This window comes from Stigmatopora nigra, chromosome 19 (assembly GCF_051989575.1).
Source record: "Stigmatopora nigra isolate UIUO_SnigA chromosome 19, RoL_Snig_1.1, whole genome shotgun sequence".
NCBI lineage: Eukaryota > Metazoa > Chordata > Actinopteri > Syngnathiformes > Syngnathidae > Stigmatopora > Stigmatopora nigra.
In genome coordinates this window covers 9,335,001-9,353,415 of record NC_135526.1, presented here as the reverse complement: position 1 = coordinate 9,353,415, position 18,415 = coordinate 9,335,001, and the positions used below count along the sequence as shown (strand labels likewise).

The 18,415-nt window shown below is 38.7% G+C and overlaps 1 protein-coding gene across 1 annotated transcript in view; it reads left to right on the top strand.

Moving 5' to 3' along the window:
* The first annotated feature begins 1,938 nt into the window (after positions 1 to 1,938).
* Positions 1,939 to 18,415, top strand: part of LOC144212566 (polypeptide N-acetylgalactosaminyltransferase 10-like) — a 54,833-nt gene continuing 38,356 nt past the window's right edge. Inside the window, exon 1 of the mRNA XM_077740549.1 lies at positions 1,939 to 2,288. Coding sequence (XP_077596675.1) covers positions 2,115 to 2,288 — 174 coding nt within the window. The 5' untranslated portion in view covers positions 1,939 to 2,114. The remainder of the gene's footprint in view (positions 2,289 to 18,415) is intronic.

Sequence of the window (18,415 nt, the reverse complement as noted above, 5' to 3'; positions counted from 1 at the left end):
TAGTGCTATTGATATCAATATTTTCTACTTTTATAAAGCGGTTGATGCCTTACTCTGCTCCCTATAGTTTTGCAGGATATTGACTAATAGACATGGGAAAAGGATATCGTACCCAGTGAATACTTCAAAATTTTTAAACCTCATTCATGGCAAGCAATAAACCAACTTTTACCTATCTAATTTATATTTACATAGCACTTTATCCATCTGAATTACCATACTATCTACCTTCCTACGTCTACCAATCTCAAACTTTGTACTCACGTAGCTCCTTTCTGAAAATGTACCTCCAACACACTTATTAGATACAAAGGATCACTTGCCGTTATTACCTGTCCTTTCAATGTTTACATGTTATTTCAGTGTTAAAATTTTAAGTAAGAGTGGTGGGGGTAGTAGTTTAAGTACTTTTAGTTTTTTCTTACGAATTTTAGGACCATGTCTTTTGACCATTCATTCATTTTCTGTAACGCTTATGCTCACAAGTTTTTTTGACCACTAAATGCAAATTCCCAAACGGGTCGCATGTTCTTCCCACTGTGTTTGCCCCCTTTAAAGTGCCACATTTCCAACTTACACTTTCCAATAGAGGTGGATATTTCTCCCTCTCAAAGAACCTACAAAAGGGACATTTTAATCTCTCCTCCTTGCTCAGCAATTCACGACTCATTTCGTGCTCATACGGCAAAGCGAGGAAACGACACAGGGGAGAAAAATGACAACGGTTGCAAGCAGAATGAAAACTTTGAGAGTGGAGACCTACAAGCAGAGAATACGAATGAGACAAATCCCAATTTGCCCGCCTTCCTGAGACTAAGCGCCAAAGTGTTTACCACAGATTGATGCTTCTTCCATTTGGAACAAAGCACTATATGTGTCTATTTGTATGTATATTTGTTGGTGCCAGTACGTTGTTTGGGTAAGAACCCAAACAACTTATTGGCACCAACTGTGATGTGATACTTGACCTTCCCATAGTTTGTTGCAATAGAACAAGCAATCATTTTTCATGTTGTGGGTGGTTGGTTCATTTTTTTCCCTCTCGTCTGTTGCATACACTTTACCCTAAAAAATATTTTTATATAACCTTTATTTTATCAGGAATTATTTCATTGAAAAAAATGCTTTTAGGGGTAGTCTTGGCTAAGGAGTTGTATCATTTTATTAATACAATATAAAAGGAGAGCTCATATAGTCATAGTTTCAACACAAGTGAAATAGCCTTCAAATTAGATAAAACTGTTCTAATTCAAAGAGACTGTTCCAAATGTTTGCATTTGTTGAGATAAATTTAATTAGAGCGTGAGTAATATGGATTAGGTTTTTCATTAGCCATGACAAAGTAAAAATATCACTTTAGCATACATTGAGGTAGATTTTGTGTTGTGCCGCATATTATCTTAACTTTAATTTTAAAAATGCAGGGTATCATAATTTTATTCAACACAATTTAGACAATTTAAATATTGATTACAATAAATCCCTTTAATATCTAGTCATCCCACTATAATGTGAACTACAATGAAAACCAGCAGACACCAATATTTTAGTGTGTTTTGAGGGTAATTTATGCTGAAAAAAGTGTAGGGCTGCAATTCGCAATTCGTTTTAATTAATAATCATCTTTTAATCATTTTTAATGATCAAAAGGGTAGTTGTCATATTTTGATGAATCGAAGATCAACAGAAAAAAGTCTTCTGTTGTTCAGCGGATCGGAACAATTCGACAGGAAACATCTCAAACATGCCTGTGCCTTATGTTGCCTACCCAACCCCAATTTCCAAAGTGTCTATGAAAAAAAAACTTGTCAATTAAGTTTGATACCTCAATTGTTTTACAATAAAGTCAGAGTGCGTCATTGCTCATTATAATATTCCCCAAAATACAAACAAATCTCTTTCCTCTCATTTTCAAATTTTACTTTTCGCCCTCTAGCGGTGTGCTGGTGGCGCCTATTCAGCGTCACAGTTCCGGGCTGACGAGTTCCTTCCGCCCCGCTGTCAGAGTGGAAGTTCCCTATATTCGGCCCCAAACGCGAACGCGGACTCCCGGGGGAGGCTCTCCTCACGGCCGCTTCCTCCCTAAGCTTCTATTTTCTTCCCCTCCCGGAGACATGAGGCGAAGGGAGAAAAGATTGCTGCAGTTCGCCGGGGTTCTCATAGCGGCGTTCCTCTTCCTCCCCAACGTCGGCTTGTGGTCTTTATACCGGGACCGGGTCTTCGATAACCCGCCGAATGTTGCTATGTCAGCGGCGGTGGACGGACCAGACCTCCGACCACTGATCCAGGTGAGTCGGAAGCAGTCTGGCCGGAGCGTCGTCGTAACGCGGATGTATGTCAATAAATAAACTATCTCCGAGGTCTTTGCGGTTTTGGTTCGAAACACTGATTTTTGCTAACATAACAATTTGTGTAGGTTGTATATGAGAACTGTTGTTTTAGCAACGTAGACATGGGTCCTAAAAACCCAAACGAAAAATAAACAACACACTAATTTACATCTAGAGCCAGTTCTGTGTGGTCGGTGAGCGGCCACGGCGACCAGGATGTCCGGGGACCACGTAGCACCTCGGAGCGAATAAAGTTGGGACAACACAGGAAGTTTTTGGTTGTGTGTTCACAGGTTGACAATTAATCGCAGCATGCTTCTCTTTTCTTATTAAGACTTTATTTTTGAGTTCGGTTTATTTAATAAAGGGACAATACCTATTAATGAATGAATGAATGAATTCATTTCACAAGGGTCGCACGTAGGGTTACAGGTGATTTCTGGCACGAGGCAGGGGACACCCTGAATTGTTGGCCAGCCAATCGCAGGGCACGAGGAGACGGACAACCATTCACCCTAACTCACTCGCACTCATACCTAGAGGCAATTTAGAGTGTTCAATCAGCCTCACTCACTTACACTTGTACCTAGAGGCAATTTAGAGTGTTCTATCGGGCTACTGTGCATGTTTTTGCTAACTCCACACAGGAGGACCAACCTGGATTTGAACCTAGGACCCCTCAGCTGTGAGGCCGACGCGTTAACCAACCACTCGGCGGGCCACATTAATGAACCATTACATGTAAAATTATTGTTGAAGGCTAATGTCCATCTTTAGTCCCTTGAGCAGGTGGGTGTTAAAATACAAGATCAAATCAATAAGGCAATAGTCGGGAGGGGGAGGGGGTGTTGTGGTTTAGGCGGAAAAAAAGAACAATACAAACCAGCAGAGGAACCATGTAACATACACAAATACCACAGGTCTAGGTAGTGTTGTGATAATTACAGTGGGGCAAATAAGTATTTAGTCAAGCACCAATTGTTCAGGTAATCCTACTTGAAAAAAATTAGAGGCCTGTAATTGTCAACATGGGTTAATCTCAACCATGAAAGACAATGTGGAAAAAAACCCAGAGATTTTTTTTCAACAATTTATTTTCAAATCATGGTGGAAAACAATTATTTGGTCAATACGAAAAGCACATCGATACTTTTATGTGCCCTATGATGGCAATAACGAAGGCCAAACGTTTTCGGTAACTTCACATGCTTTTCACACACTTGCTGTTATTTTGGCCCATTCCTCCACGCATATGTCCTCTAGAGCCGTGATGTTTTGGGCCTGTCGTTGGGCAACACAGACTTTCAACTCTGTCCACGGATTTTCTATGGGATTAAGATCTGGAGACTGGCTAGTCCACTCCAGGATCTTGAAATGCTTCTTACGAAGCCACTCTTTTGTTGCCCTGGCTGTGTGTTTGGGATCATTGTCATACTGAAAGTCCCAGACATGTCTCATCTTCAATGTCCTTGCTGATGGAAGGATATTTTCACTCAAAATCTCTCGATACCTGGCCCCAGTCATTCTTTCCTTTACACAGATCAGTCATCCTGGTCCCTTTGCAGAAAAACAGCCCAAAGCATGATGTTTCCAACCCCATGCTTCAGTGGGTATGGTGTTCTTCGGATGCAATTCAGTATAATTTCTCCTCCAAACATGAGGAAGTGTTGCTACCAAAAAATTCTATTTTCATTTAATGTGACCATAACACATTCTCCCAGTACTCTTCTGGATCATACAAATGCACTGTAGCGAACGGCTGACGGGCCTAGATGTGTACTGGCTTCAGCAGTGGGACATGTTTGGCAGTGCAGGATTTGAGTCCCTGGTGGTGTATTTGGTTACTGATATTAGCCTTTGTTACTGAGGTCCCAACTCTTTGTAGGTCATTCACTAGGTCTCCCTGTGTGGTTCTGGGATTTTTGCTCACTGCTCTTGTTATCATTTTGACGCCACGGTGTGAGATCTTGCATGGAGCCCCAGATCGAGGGAGATTATCAGTGGTCTTGTATGTCTTCCATTTTTTAATAATTGCTCCCACAGTTGATTTCTTTACACCAAGCACTTTATCTATTGCAGACTTAGTCTTCCCAGCCTGGTGCAGTTTTCTAATTTTGTCTCTGGTGTCCTTTGACAGCTCTGTGGTCTTGGCCATAGTGGAGTTAGGAGTGTGAGAGATTGAGTTTTTGGACAGGTGTCATTTATACCAATAATTTGTTAAAACAGATACTATTAATGCAGGTAACGAGTGAAACTCTTGTTAGACCTCGTGAGAAGAAGTTAGACCTTTTTGACAGCCAGAAATGTTGCTTGCTTGTAGGTGACCAAATACTTATTTTCCACTCTAATTTGGAAACAAATTCTTTAACAATCAAACAATGTGATTTTCAGGTTTTATTTGTTTCCGCATTCTGTCTCTTGTGGTTGAAGTTTACCCACGTTGACAATTACAGACTTCTAATCTTTTCAAGTTGGTTAACTTGCCCAATTGGTAGTTAACTAAATACTCAGAGATGGGTTAGAAAAAAAATCCTTGCATTTCCTCAGCCCTGCATTAAAGTGCAGTTGTGGTCAAAAGTTTACATCCACTTGTGAAGAACATAATGTCATGGCTCTCTTGAGTTTCCAGTTATTTCTACAACTCAGATTTTTCTATGATAGTGATTGGAACATATACTTCTTTGTCACAAAAAAACATTCATGAAGTTTGGTTCGACCGTCCTTTTGCCTTAAAAAACAAGAACAAAGCTTGTTTTGACAGATTTGTTTATCACAGACAATTTGTTTATTGAATATCACGGACAATGGACCCATGGCCACAATAAGACAAAGGACATTGAGTCCACCTCCCATTTACCTGTTTTCTAATGTATATAAAGCCGAGAGGAACTATTTTCACTGAGTATTTAAAGTAGTTGCATTTTTAAATACATTCATACCTCTACTTACGAAATGTTCAGGTTACGATTTTTTTGTATGCAAATGAGTGACTTGAGATACGAAAAAGATCCAAGTTGCGAAATCCCCAAAAAAGTAAATGCATTTCCTTATCCGTTATTTTATTTTGGAAACTATAGTCACAGATGCGTTGATTCTCACTTTAAAAGATCACTACCCTCTACTGGGCTCTCGTTTCAATCGCTTTCATTTTATCTCATACAATGACAATACAAGCATTTAGTTCAATTCAATTGGCTGTCTCACAACAATCCCCAATCCATGTTTAAAGATTCTCTCCTACATACCTGTCCACCTCGAGTAAATGCTCCCCTTATTAATGATTGCAATTCCCCTTATTAAATGATTTAAAAAGCGTACAAATGCAACGCGTCACAAATTTTCGCACGCACACACTCACACACACACACACTCACACACAAACACTCGCACACTCACACACTCACACACTCACACACTCACACACTCACACACACACACACACACACACACACACACACACACACACACACACACACTCAAACACACACACACACACACACACTCTCAAACACACACACTCCAACACTCCAACACTCCAACACTCAAACACTCAAACACTCAAACACTCAAACACTCAAACACTCAAACACTCAAACACTCAAACACTCAGACACTCAAACACTCAAACACTCACACACACACACTCACACACACACTCACACACACACACACATACACACACACACACACACACACACACTCACACACTCACACACACACACTCACACACTCACACACTCACACACTCACACACTCACACACTCACACACTCACACACTCACACACTCACACACTCACACACTCACACACTCACACACTCACACACTCACACACTCACACACTCACACACTCACACACACACACACACACACACACACACACACACACACACACACTCACACACTCACACACACACTCACTCAGTCACACACACTCTCACAGTCACACACTCTCACACTCACACACACACACACACACTCAGACACTCACACACTCACACACTCACACACACACACACACACACCTGCACACCCACAGAGGGCACAGGTAAAAGTCTAAAATGTAGTACAAAGTGGACAGCTTTAGGCCCTGGTAGAACGGGCGCTGGCGGACAAACACGGGTATTATATCTCCCATAATAACGGCTGCGGAGGCAACTATTTTAACGGTGTCGGGCACATTTTCATATGCTTTGTCATTTAAAGACCTGACTCCATAATTTCCTTAGAATTTTCTCAAATTTTTGTGTTTCCACACATTTTCCATCCAAAACTGGGACAGTTTAACCAATTTTAAAGGGTTTAGTATGTAGTTGTGACAAGACTGGAATGAATTTTAGAATTTACATATAAAGTACACCTACTTCCGAAAATTTCAGGTTACGAAAAAAGTTCTGGAACCAATTATTTTCGAAAGTAGAGGTATGACTGTATATACAGTATATATTTTAAATTAATAAATTAGTGTTTTACATGCTTATAGCTGTAATATTTAACAAATATACACTTTTTGATAATTATACTTGTGTACTTGTATTTCTGTATAAGCAGGAAAACATGTATTGTGGTAGTTATGATTGGGGGTGATTCTAATTCACGGTTTTTCATTTATCGCGGCCATGTCTGGTCTACATTAACGACGATATTCGAGGGATTACTGTGATATAAGTTTAGCTTCTGCATTTGGCTGAATAAAACATAGCAATCCTTTTTAACTTCAAGTCCATAGACAGGGGTCGGGAACCTTTCTGACGAAGGGAGCCAATTCCTGTTTTAAAATATTATTCCTTGAGCCATTTTCAAGATTTAAAAGTCAATATTGATGACAATTTGTTAATTTGTTCATTTCACCACTTCTAAAATAAAATATTTGAATTATTTTGACAACATTGTCACGCTGTTGCTAATCATTGAGTAGTAGTGAGAGTATGCATGAAGAAAAGTCTAATGAAAATAAAAAAGGTTGACGCTTCTATTGGTGCGTTGGGGACTCTGCTCTATCACCAGGGGTTTCCATATTTTAGCTGACAGGTCAGAGCCCGATATGGCTCCTGGGCCATAGGTTCCCTACCCTGCCCTAGGGTATCCCTGGTTAGACATAATTTAGATTGTTAATTAAATTATTTTTTTCAGTTTTTTACAGTATAATCCGGTCTATTAGGACCCCTAAATAGCCACCAGCCATGAATAGCCAGTAAAATCCATTTAAGTGGGGTTCTGTATATGAAGTTATGGCAGTGCCATTGTTTTGTGCTAATATTATTGTTACTCAGGGTAGTTTTCCATGCAGAGCTCGTAGCAATTGCTTGGGTTGCCTGTCCTATTAGTATACCACTGACCACAACTCCAACATTTCCCCTCTCACTTGATTTGTGCAAACATGCATTTTAACAATATTTACCCTGATATGCTATCTGATTTAGTGTATTTTGCCATTTGTCTTCAACATTGTTGGTTCTTATACAGTTAATGGCATATTTATTATGGGTGTTTGTGGGACTCGTATCCAATGAATTTGTTAATAAAGTGTTCATAAAGCTAATGTTTAAATGAAGGAATATGTCAATTGAAGTTGTATTTCATCTTCTCCATTGTCTGCACACCAAACCAAACCTGGCTAGCCAACAATTGTGGGTCCTCATTTTCTGCTGTATAGGGGCTATTATGGAATGTGTGTTTGTGTTGAAGTGAGTTTTGTGCAGTGGCAGTGAAAAGCGGCCTGACTGATTTATTGTTGTCCTTTGTATATGTTTTTAATGATAAAGTTTTGATTATTCCAGTTGGGAAATAACTCGCCTGTTGATGTAAGTTGAAGCTAAATTGCTGATTTTGGGGAGTCATCGAATTTTCATTCAGTGTGAGTTGCCTCAGGAGTTGACATATCTGGATTTGATATCTTGCCTGACAAGCCACGTAATGAATGGGATTAGCGGTGCAGAGAGCCTGTTAGATATTAACAAACTGCACTAACAGCTGTCAGGCTACGGAGTTATTTTATAAGTCTGATTGCGAAGATATAGTTTACAAACACTTGTATTAGATTCTTCTGGCACTCGCTATTTGTCCATTCAATTTGGTCACACAATCAATAACTTGATTTATACACACTAATGCTGATTGCTTAGCAAAATACGAAATCCCCCAAAAAGTGAATGCATTCCTTATCCGTTATTTTATTTAAAATATATTGTCATGGATTGATTCTCACTTTAGAATATCGCTGCACTCTACTAATTCACTACAAAATTGGCTAAATCACTGGCAAAAAAGTAATTTTGAAAAGTCATATACTTTTCCTTGGAGCTCCGTTTTGTAGTCTCATTACGAAGGATGCATTCAATGTTGCTTGTCTGATTTTCAGTTTCCAGAAATGGACCACTTGGATAACTCAACATCCCAATTTTATTCTTGACTACATTTCTATTTCAACCAGAGCCTTGTCACACAAAGTAAATCACATGGCTACCACGTTTTGCCCTTCTGATGATTACTATCGGGAATATTTTCAGATCAGCCTGACAGTGTAAGTTGGCGATCTCTATAGAAAACAAGTGTGAACCCAATGTGTCAGACCGCGATACCCTTTTTGTACTTTCGGCTGTCAGAGCCTAAATACTCCAGCATTTCTTGTCTGACTTTCCAAAAGTTAGAATGTTTATCTCCACTTTTTTTTCCTTTAGGATATTATAATTATAGGTCACGTTTCAGTGTCATTAACAACGCTAGACGTCCAATCAGTTCAGACAGGTAGCGTCGAAGAACAAATGAGTGCCCTCTAAGTATTTTAAAAATGGCATAATTCCTGGATGATAGGTATACTATAATATTTAAAAAATGTTCAGCCTAACCTTTCTTAACCTGGCATAACAGCCAAATTATTTTCATGTGAACCAGTCATTCAAATAAATGCTTGACATTTACATATAATAATGTTCACGAAGGAGACGGTACAATCAATTACCTAGCAGTCTTTCAGAAATATACTTCATTTTTATTTTTAGTTTGTGAATTCAAGGGTTGTCAACAAAACAAGGAAACTCAGAGCATCTAAAAAATAGTCATAAGCTCAGGAATGCAGAAGGTTCCCTAGAGTCGTGGTCTCTGAAACATGCCCTTTAATCACATTTTTGGCAGAATAATTGACCATGGGACACTTTGCAAACTCGAGCAACTCAAGGTAGAACTGTATTTGCACTTGATTACAACACTGCACTGGATATCGACTACCCAACAAGTTGAGATTGCATATTGAATATGTGAGACCTCTCGAAACCAGGGAGGAGGAGAGCTTGAAAGTCATTTGCAAGGACAACTGGAGATGCTTGCAGCAGACTTGTATCAGCACGCGACTGTCAGTTTGCTTGTGGTGGTCCTGATAAAGCACCTCAGGAGGAAAAGGCAAGCGTGTGCAGGTAAAAGAAGTGTTTGTTCACAGGCTGACCTTGTAAGAGCGTTTCCTTCCCCCGGGTCCTGCTGCACACAAGGCGGACGTTGACTCGTAGCTGCCGCCAGCAGATTGAGGTGCTGAAGCTACTCAGTATTCCGCTCAGGATGAGCTGGCCAAACCAGGGACAGGTGCATTACTGAGACAGTCTGCCAGACGTTAGCCTTTTGATTACAGCAGAACATGATCCTTTATCACTTTAATTTTCAACCTTTAATATTTTGGATAATTTACATAATCAGTTTAAGGACACGACTGCTAAAATTCTGCTGAGCCTCTTGAACGGTAACTAGTGTAAGTCATTCTTTTTATAATTGGCCTGCTTTCGGGGTAGTAGATTTTGGACCTTTCCTTTCTTGAGACAATACCTGAAGAAATCGAAAATGTATGACTAAGTGTCGTGCACTTTTTATCCATATTTACATTGCATGCCACTGGGTGGAAAAAAGTCAAGTGTGGCTATTTTCTTCAACTTGCACCTTTTCAATTTCGTTGTAGATGTATGAAATATTGACATTTTTAAGTTATTCATATATTACATACATGTCAGTCCTTGAAAAACAGTGAGACTATTTATGAGCACATAAATAAAATGTGACTCAACACTCCATTAGGCAGAAGGTTGGATTTGACTAGATGGGTATCATTATAAGACATGCGTTGCTACGACAGTGGATGAAAAGCATATGTTTACGGCTGGGCTGAACTTTGGGCTCATTATTGTCTGAACCAGTCCAATTAGTGAACTCCTATCTGATGGATTGTCACCTGTCAGGTGTCTAGTTGTTCGTTCTTTCGGTCTTTCTGGCTTTCTTTTGTTTTTTTCTGGCTTTCTGGTTTTCTTTGTTTCTTTTTCTTTTTTCTTTCTTTTTATCTCTTTCTATTCATCTATCTATTTCTATTTTGGCTCCCGCAACCCCCGCAACCCTAATGTGGATGAAGCAGTTCAGAAATTGAATTGAGATTTATTTATCATTTTCATTATAAAGTGAGGGGGAGGCAAATATTGGCTTTATTGTATCCAATGGTCCTTATATTATCATAAGTTAAAAAGTGTGTGTAGTTCAAGAGTTCAATACCACTTAAATTCACCTAGAAAAGATTTTGGCCATTTTCAGTTCATTCTGAAATGTAACTGTTCTGAAATCCAAATATCTGTTTTGGGCGTAACAGCTCATGATGGCAAGCTGTTGTGCAAAGGGTTATCCTTAACATTTTGCTCCCGTGCATGACAGTGTCGTTTTGTTCACTGCTTGAAGCTACTGTAGCTTGTAGATAAGTCTTTTTCGCCCCCTGCTATTAATCTTTTGCTTCCCTGTTGAGTGCAATACGCAGACACGTCCTGCCCTTTTTATGCTTAGGACTAGAGAAGCTGTTCTTAAGTGTGGTACACGTAATAATACTGGAAGAAATCACTTACTGATTTAAATGCATCCTTTTTCTAAATTTAGCTACATTGAATCAGTCTTCATCCTTAACTGTTAGTTACAATTACAATCCATGTAGTATTTTCTCGTGATATGAGTTACTTGAGGTTTTTTTTTTTTTAGTTTTTCCGGATATGAGCCATTCGGAGAACCAAACTCACATTACAAAAAGTAACAATTTGGCAGATCGGGACCTAATATTTTTTGGTGAAATAAATGAATAAATACATGAGAACGTATTCAACCCGGTACAGTTTACTTTTAAATCAAACAGAAGAAGAGCATGGGTGTTTTGCTACCCCAATCAGCAAGCTATTTGAATAAAAATGGAAAAATTATACCATTACAACAGTTGTGATTCTTCACTTTGTATTAACTCCTTGCATCTGATGTAATTATATAAATGACTTCTACAAGTAGACAAAGAAAGCAATAACACGACAGGAACAATCAATGTGAATTCCGTGTCCTTATGCCTTGAAAAAAAAGTTTTAGTTGAAAGAAACCAAATTTAAGAAAGAATGAAAAAGATGAGCTATTGAATGCTCCGATGGAATAAGAAAAAGAAAGCTCTAAGGAAAGAAGTATCAGGACATGTCTGTTTGTTCATCAATTTTAGCTTATCAAATACTAGAAATTTAAAGGGTCTAGCAGCATTTTTTAAACTCTTTTGCCTGAAACGTGGTGTTCGTTGCAGTATCTTTGACAAGTGACGTGTTTATGCCTTGAAAGATAGTTTTCACTGAAAGGATCCAAGTTGAAGAAACAACTAAACTACAGTGTTATTAGCATGTTAGCAATAGAGGTTAACACAGCGTGAATGCAAAAGGATAAAAACACTGCCAAAATAAGCGATTATGAGATGCGCTGAGCCGACTCACTAAAAGATCTTATTGAATTCTATCATTTTCTTCCTTTTTTTTAAACACCCCGTAAATACCTGACCACACAGAGCAGCCTTATTGAAAATGTCCTTAACTCACTCATCCATAACCCACTCAACCTCCACAAGGGGCTAAAGATGGAAATTAGCCCTCAGCTACAATCTTACATATTTACTTAAATATGTTGATTAAATATGTTCGTTAATATGTGCTGTCCCATATTAAAAAAATCAAACTCAAACTCATTTGAGGACAGCCTGTAATATTTTTTTTACTTGATTTCAAGCTGTTTTCCAATTTATGTAAATTTTCTAAAAACGTTGCAAAACTATAAAACTTATAGGATAAGTTCATCCAACCTTTTTTTTTCTTGTGAATGGCCATATGTGAGGTAAATTTACTCAGTTTTTTTAGGCAGAAAATAGTCCGCTTCCTAATGGTGATGATGACTTCAGTTGATCATTTTATTCATTTCAGAAAGCACAGCAAAATTTGGTTTGAAGGCAAATTTGTGAAAACAAAGATGCCTATTAAAATTTGTGCAGTTTTTATTCTTTACTTTTGATAGTGTAAGGAGGAAGTAGTCTTATCTTCATTGCACAACAGAACAACAAAAATACTTCATGAAATCATCATATTTCATATTTTCTTTTCTTACAAAGTAAGAAAAAATAGTTACTTTAATATTGAATAAGAAGGAAGGGTATTTATTTACTTATTCCCAAAAAATTCAATTTTCAAATTTGAAACAAAAGATGTTACAGTTATGTGATAATTATCAATATCGACCGAGGATTTTTTTAAAAAACATTATCATCATTTTTTTGTCATATCGCCCAGCTCTTGAAGGGACCATGCTCAGTATTCCATGTTCCAATTTGTAACCATTGTATTGAGCACCTTTGTTTCTCTCATTTGTACATTTAACAACGATTTTTCTGGTCCGGTGTCTAGAGGTATGTCAAAAAGATTTAAAGGAGCTGTTAAACCACTCCAATATTTTCCCTGAAACTTAAGTACTTTTAAATCAAAATAAGATTTATGAAGAAATATGAGCAAAAAGTACAGGTTCTGTTGATTTCCTCTCCGTGGTTGTCAGAAACACTCCTGGGGCAGAGATCTAGCGCAAACAGCTTCGCCAAATGATGCCAGCAGGATTAGGACCACAAAGACCATTGATGTACAGATCATTATGTAAGCCACATCTGTCCTTTGGACTAAAATCCCTCCCCATCCCGTAGTAGCTCCCGGTTGGCCCACACAAAACAAGCACCAATGCGAATTGCTAATGTCCTGCTTCAAGACAAGAAACTCGGGGCGACAAAAAAAAAAGCACAGCAGTCTAACCTGGTAATATAGCTCATCTGTGGCTTGTTCGTGAATTAAGCAGGAGGAGGAGCGGTCTGCCAATTTGGCAGCGAAAGTCTATCTATCATTTGAATATATTCCAGACCCAGTCTTTGAGGTAAAAATCTTCAATGAAGGGAGCCCATACATGGAAAAATAAGTACAAAGTTGTGAGATGAAAAGACGACGGTTTACTTACAAACTTAAAACTTTACCATCTAACATGTTAACTAGTCATTGGTCAGTTTCTGATTTGTATGATTTGAACAAAAATATTGAGAATACGTACTGTTTTACTTAGAGCTTTTAGGTGTCATTTTGTGAAAAGTTTACTGATGTAAATGATCAAGTACATGACGATCCGGTATCGATTGCTTGCCCAATAATATGATTGCTAGGTTTAAAAAAGTTACATTTTTTTTCAATGGAACTGCATTCCTTCGGTTAATTTAATGATTTTATATTTTGTACAATTTTGTGCTGGAATGAAAACCATTCCTTTTAACAGAACATCCTATATACAAAAGCTATCATAACAGATTACTACACATGTTTAAGAAACCGTAGTAATACCTTAGTATAAAGCGGTAGTAGGTTATTTTAACTAAGCTAATGATATTTATTTGACCTTGGCTTGTTGAAGTCAGACTCATCACTACTATTATTGAGCCAGTTATGCTGTGCAAGAGATGTTTTATACTGCATCATCTTTTTTAGGCATGAAACGATTTCAGAGTTTGGACATTTATCCTTCATGCACAGTTTCCTCGTGCAATGATGATTGCTTCCGCAGTAAAATTAATCTGTGTATTTTATCGATTCATGCCACTCTTCAAGGCAGAGATTCGGGACAAACCTATGTATGTCCACTCGTAGACTTTGACAGACCACATACTCAATGGAGTCAATAGAAATGCTTTCCTTTTGGCTTTCATGAAAGCTAAGGTAAACACTGATTCACTGCTATTGGCAGGATAGATACGATGCAAGGGGAGCGACATGAGAATGTCTAAACTGCCGCTTTTGCAAGCACTGAGTACAATTCTCTGCAGGCTGAAAGGAGGGAGGCAGCCATCTGTCATGGCCTTTGTCCAGTATCCGCAGTAGCAGTAGAGTTATGGATAATGACTAGTGTCGGGAGATGAGAGTCTGTGAGGCGGCACTGCAGGGATGCGCTACTCTGGAGGTCCCGGTGCCTCAATCTCTGCTTGGCCAGCCTCGACGTGTACAGCAAAGAGACCGTGGAAGTGGATCCTGGGGGGCGGACAGTTCAAGCTTTTGGATTAGATTCACTGACAAAACTCCCAGCTGGCTTTTGTCAAACTCTTTTTGTCGAAAAGTAGTTGGCAAACCAGTCAATGCCAATAGATGTTTTCACGTCTCAGTCCAATGTTTTATTCATAAGTTTCTTTCCCTTTGGCCTTTACTTCACATCTTAGATCTATCTGTTGCTGTTTTTGTTATTTTTTATTTTTTCTCCCACATGTCCCAGAGATATATTCTCTGTCTTTTTTTGAAGTGATTATTATTATTTCAACATACAATGGCACACATGGTATCATGACAGGCAGATGCGTCTGACCTTAAAAGAGGATTGTTTTTTTTTTTTCCATCCATTCCCACATTCCTCAATTTAGCTCACTCAGCTCATTGTCGTATAATGTTCACAGTTACAGTAAGTATTCACTTTGTGGAGTCGTGAATAGGTGCTGGGTCTACTTTTATGACTGATGCACCAATTTCTTCATGATCTGTTGGTGTTGGGGGTGTGTAACAATGGCTCCTGACATCTGAAATGAAAGTTTCACATATGCAGCCTGCGCAGTGGATGTTTATGAAACTTGGAACTTGTGCTGTAATGGAGCTTGGGGGAATACATGGAGAGAAATACTGACAATTTTGGTGAATTTCTATCTTTGAAGCGACGACCATATCTGAAAACCACTTTTGTTCGTGAAATTAATAACATCAATGTAACGACCATATTGCTTCTCGCTGGAATTTGATCTTAATTGGCGCTCATATTCATTGTGTCTAAACAAAATTGTTTGGTTGTCAATGAACAGATCTAGACTAAGCTGTGTCGATTAGAATGCATGCAACTTATCTTTAACTTTTATCCAGAATTCAAGATTAAAAAGCATGTGAATTATTCTTTGAACTAGACTGGATTTTTTTTTACACTTTCCTCTCTACCTGACTGAAGTTGATGAAATATTGACATCTTTCAATTGTAGTGACAAATGCTTGTATTCCTGCTAGCCCACGGGTGGGTAAACTATTCCAGCAAAGGCCGCAGTGGGTGCAGGTTTTCGTTCCAATCTATAACCTTTCACCAATCTGGTGTCTTATAGGTGCAACCAGTGGATTGCAGTCTGGTACCTCTTGTTTCAGCAGAAACCTCATTGTTTACATTGTTTCTGTTGGATTGGTTGGAACAAAATCCTCCACCCACACTGTTTTTTCACCTGAACAGGAACTCAGAAGGATCCTAGATCTCCAAGGTGGTTTGTTTTTTTGTCAACTAAATCATTGGAAGTTTGTGAAACTCCTCAAAGAACTCAATATAAAAGGACACATGTAATTGAATGCTGCATTTTATGGAGATATTTACCCACTAGTCAACATGACTGGCTGAAGTCAATTAAATGCTGTGGTAAAAAATGATAGACTTCTAGTAGATTTGCTTCCAGTTAGAAGTATAGCTTTTGACAGTGAACAATGACTACTGCCGCCTATTTTTAGATCAGGTAGGTTGGCGGCTTTTGTTTCTGTGCGATGAGCCAGTACAAGGAGAGCAAATGGACACATCTGCAGGGTGAAAGGTGGAGGACGGGAAACAGGCCAGGCTGCCACGTGAAAGGTGGACAATTGTGCCTCTGTGGGCCTCGGCAGAACCAGAGGTCTCCTTCTGATCACTACGAGTGTTATTTTGCTCTCAGTAAGAGGTCAAGGAAAGTGAAATGGGAGGGAACAACCTGAGCAAGGACGGACGGATAGTGCTGATTTATCCTCAGACAAAATAGTTTTAAAGTGGAATTGTTCCACTCATTCATTTGGGCAAATTCTGCAACATTACACATTTTCCCGTTTAACCACTGTCCCACCACCCCATAGGTAATTGTTTAATTTGAGTTATTTACCAGGCTATCGGACCAGGGCAAAAATTCCTCATAACGAATGTGTGAGGGTGTCAAGATACTGGCAATAAAATTATTTTCAACTTTGATGAACACTGAATCAAACTCCACTGCAAACGTTTGCGGTGCTCTCTACTAAAGACTACTACTCAAACTACAACTATAGGACCCCAAACTGTCCGCCTAGGTGCCTGAACGAAAAGACGGATATAACCTGCCTTTTGATGAAAATAACGGAAATGTATAACAATCAAAGTAGAATTTTGTTTTATTTAAATATCAAGGCTACTCGTGTCTGGCCAGTCAAAGCACGTTTGACTAGGTTATGTATGATGGATGTGCCCCGAGCGAGCAGTGACGAGAATGTGAGTTTTTGTCACATTTTATGCAAGACATATTTTTTTTTCTTGAATTTCATTCATAGACACCAAAATAAATTTTGTTTAGCATTTCATCTGTTAATCTTTTCTCTATTTTGAAATAAATGAAAGTTTCGGCCTAATTCATGACATCATGCGCCAACGCAACGGCACCATCTTGAAGTGATGTCATCATGTCACATGCCAATAAAACTTTTTGATAATTTTGATATTAGATATTTAGATATTAATGCTCTGACATTAACAAAGTCTCTCTCTCATGATTATAATTTTGAGAGCGAGTGATTACCTGGTTGATCGCTTTCAACAGTAAACTCTCTCTTGTGATTATGATTTTGAGAGCGAGCGAATGCGGCGACAAAACGTGCATTCAACGAAATGTCTGGCGGCAAATCCATCGACCAAACGTCCGGGTACCATATATATGTTCCTTCCTCGGTGCTGAGAGATGAAGCGGTGACCTGACTACTGACATTTTTCATCTGTCTTCCAGTTGTTAGTTTCAGCCTAGATTAAAACTTACCTTTTTTTTACATACCTCGAAAAAAAATCTGCTATGTTGTAAAGCCGAGAAACCTGAAGCCGCGAAGTGAAGAAGGATCACAGTACCTTTAGATATGAGCAAATCCTGAGTACTTTATTGATTAAATAATTGATTATTTGTATAATTAGTAAAATCTTGCAATTTTATTTTGGGTGTTTCTGGGATTTTCTAGAAAATTTAAATCAATAGGGAGCAGTTTTCTCACTATGACTGGTTGAAACAAATAAAGTCTGTAGTCATACATCAAGTGAAAGCTAGGCTTCCTCTTTCTGACCTCTGTAGAAGGATTTTCAGATTAGGGCAAGCCTCTCCGAAACGATGACTGCCTAACCTCATTTTCATGGCGTTGTGGTTGACTGGTAATCCGCTCGACAGCAGATTAAAGTTTGCTCTTCAGCCAGAGAGGACTGGATTGGTGCCACCACTGGAGGTTAGGACTATAAACAGTTGTTGCAAGATAGCAATACTGGTGAAAGATATCAGCATCTTTGATCTTCATTTGCGACTATAGTTTCAGGGTAATGAATTACCATAATTTCCACACAAAAAGGCCCACCACATTAAAGGGTGCAGCCTCAATAAATGACACATTTTTAAACAAATTCCAAATAAGTATTTAGTCAACCACCAAGTGTGCAAGTTCTCTTACTTAAAAATATTAGAGAGGCCTGTAATTGTCAACATGGGTAAACCTCAACCATGAGACAGAGAATGTGGGGAAAAACACCAGAAAATCACACTTTGATTTTTAAGGAATTTATTTGTAAATCGTGGTGGAAAGAACCAAGACCACAGAGGCAATATCAAAGAGGTTTGGAGGAGGTGAAGGACCATTTCAGGCCGTGGAGGCAAAAGAGAGAGACCGGAGTCCGGAGACAGGGAGTGGGCCCATGAACTGAATCAGTTCTGTAACAGATTCA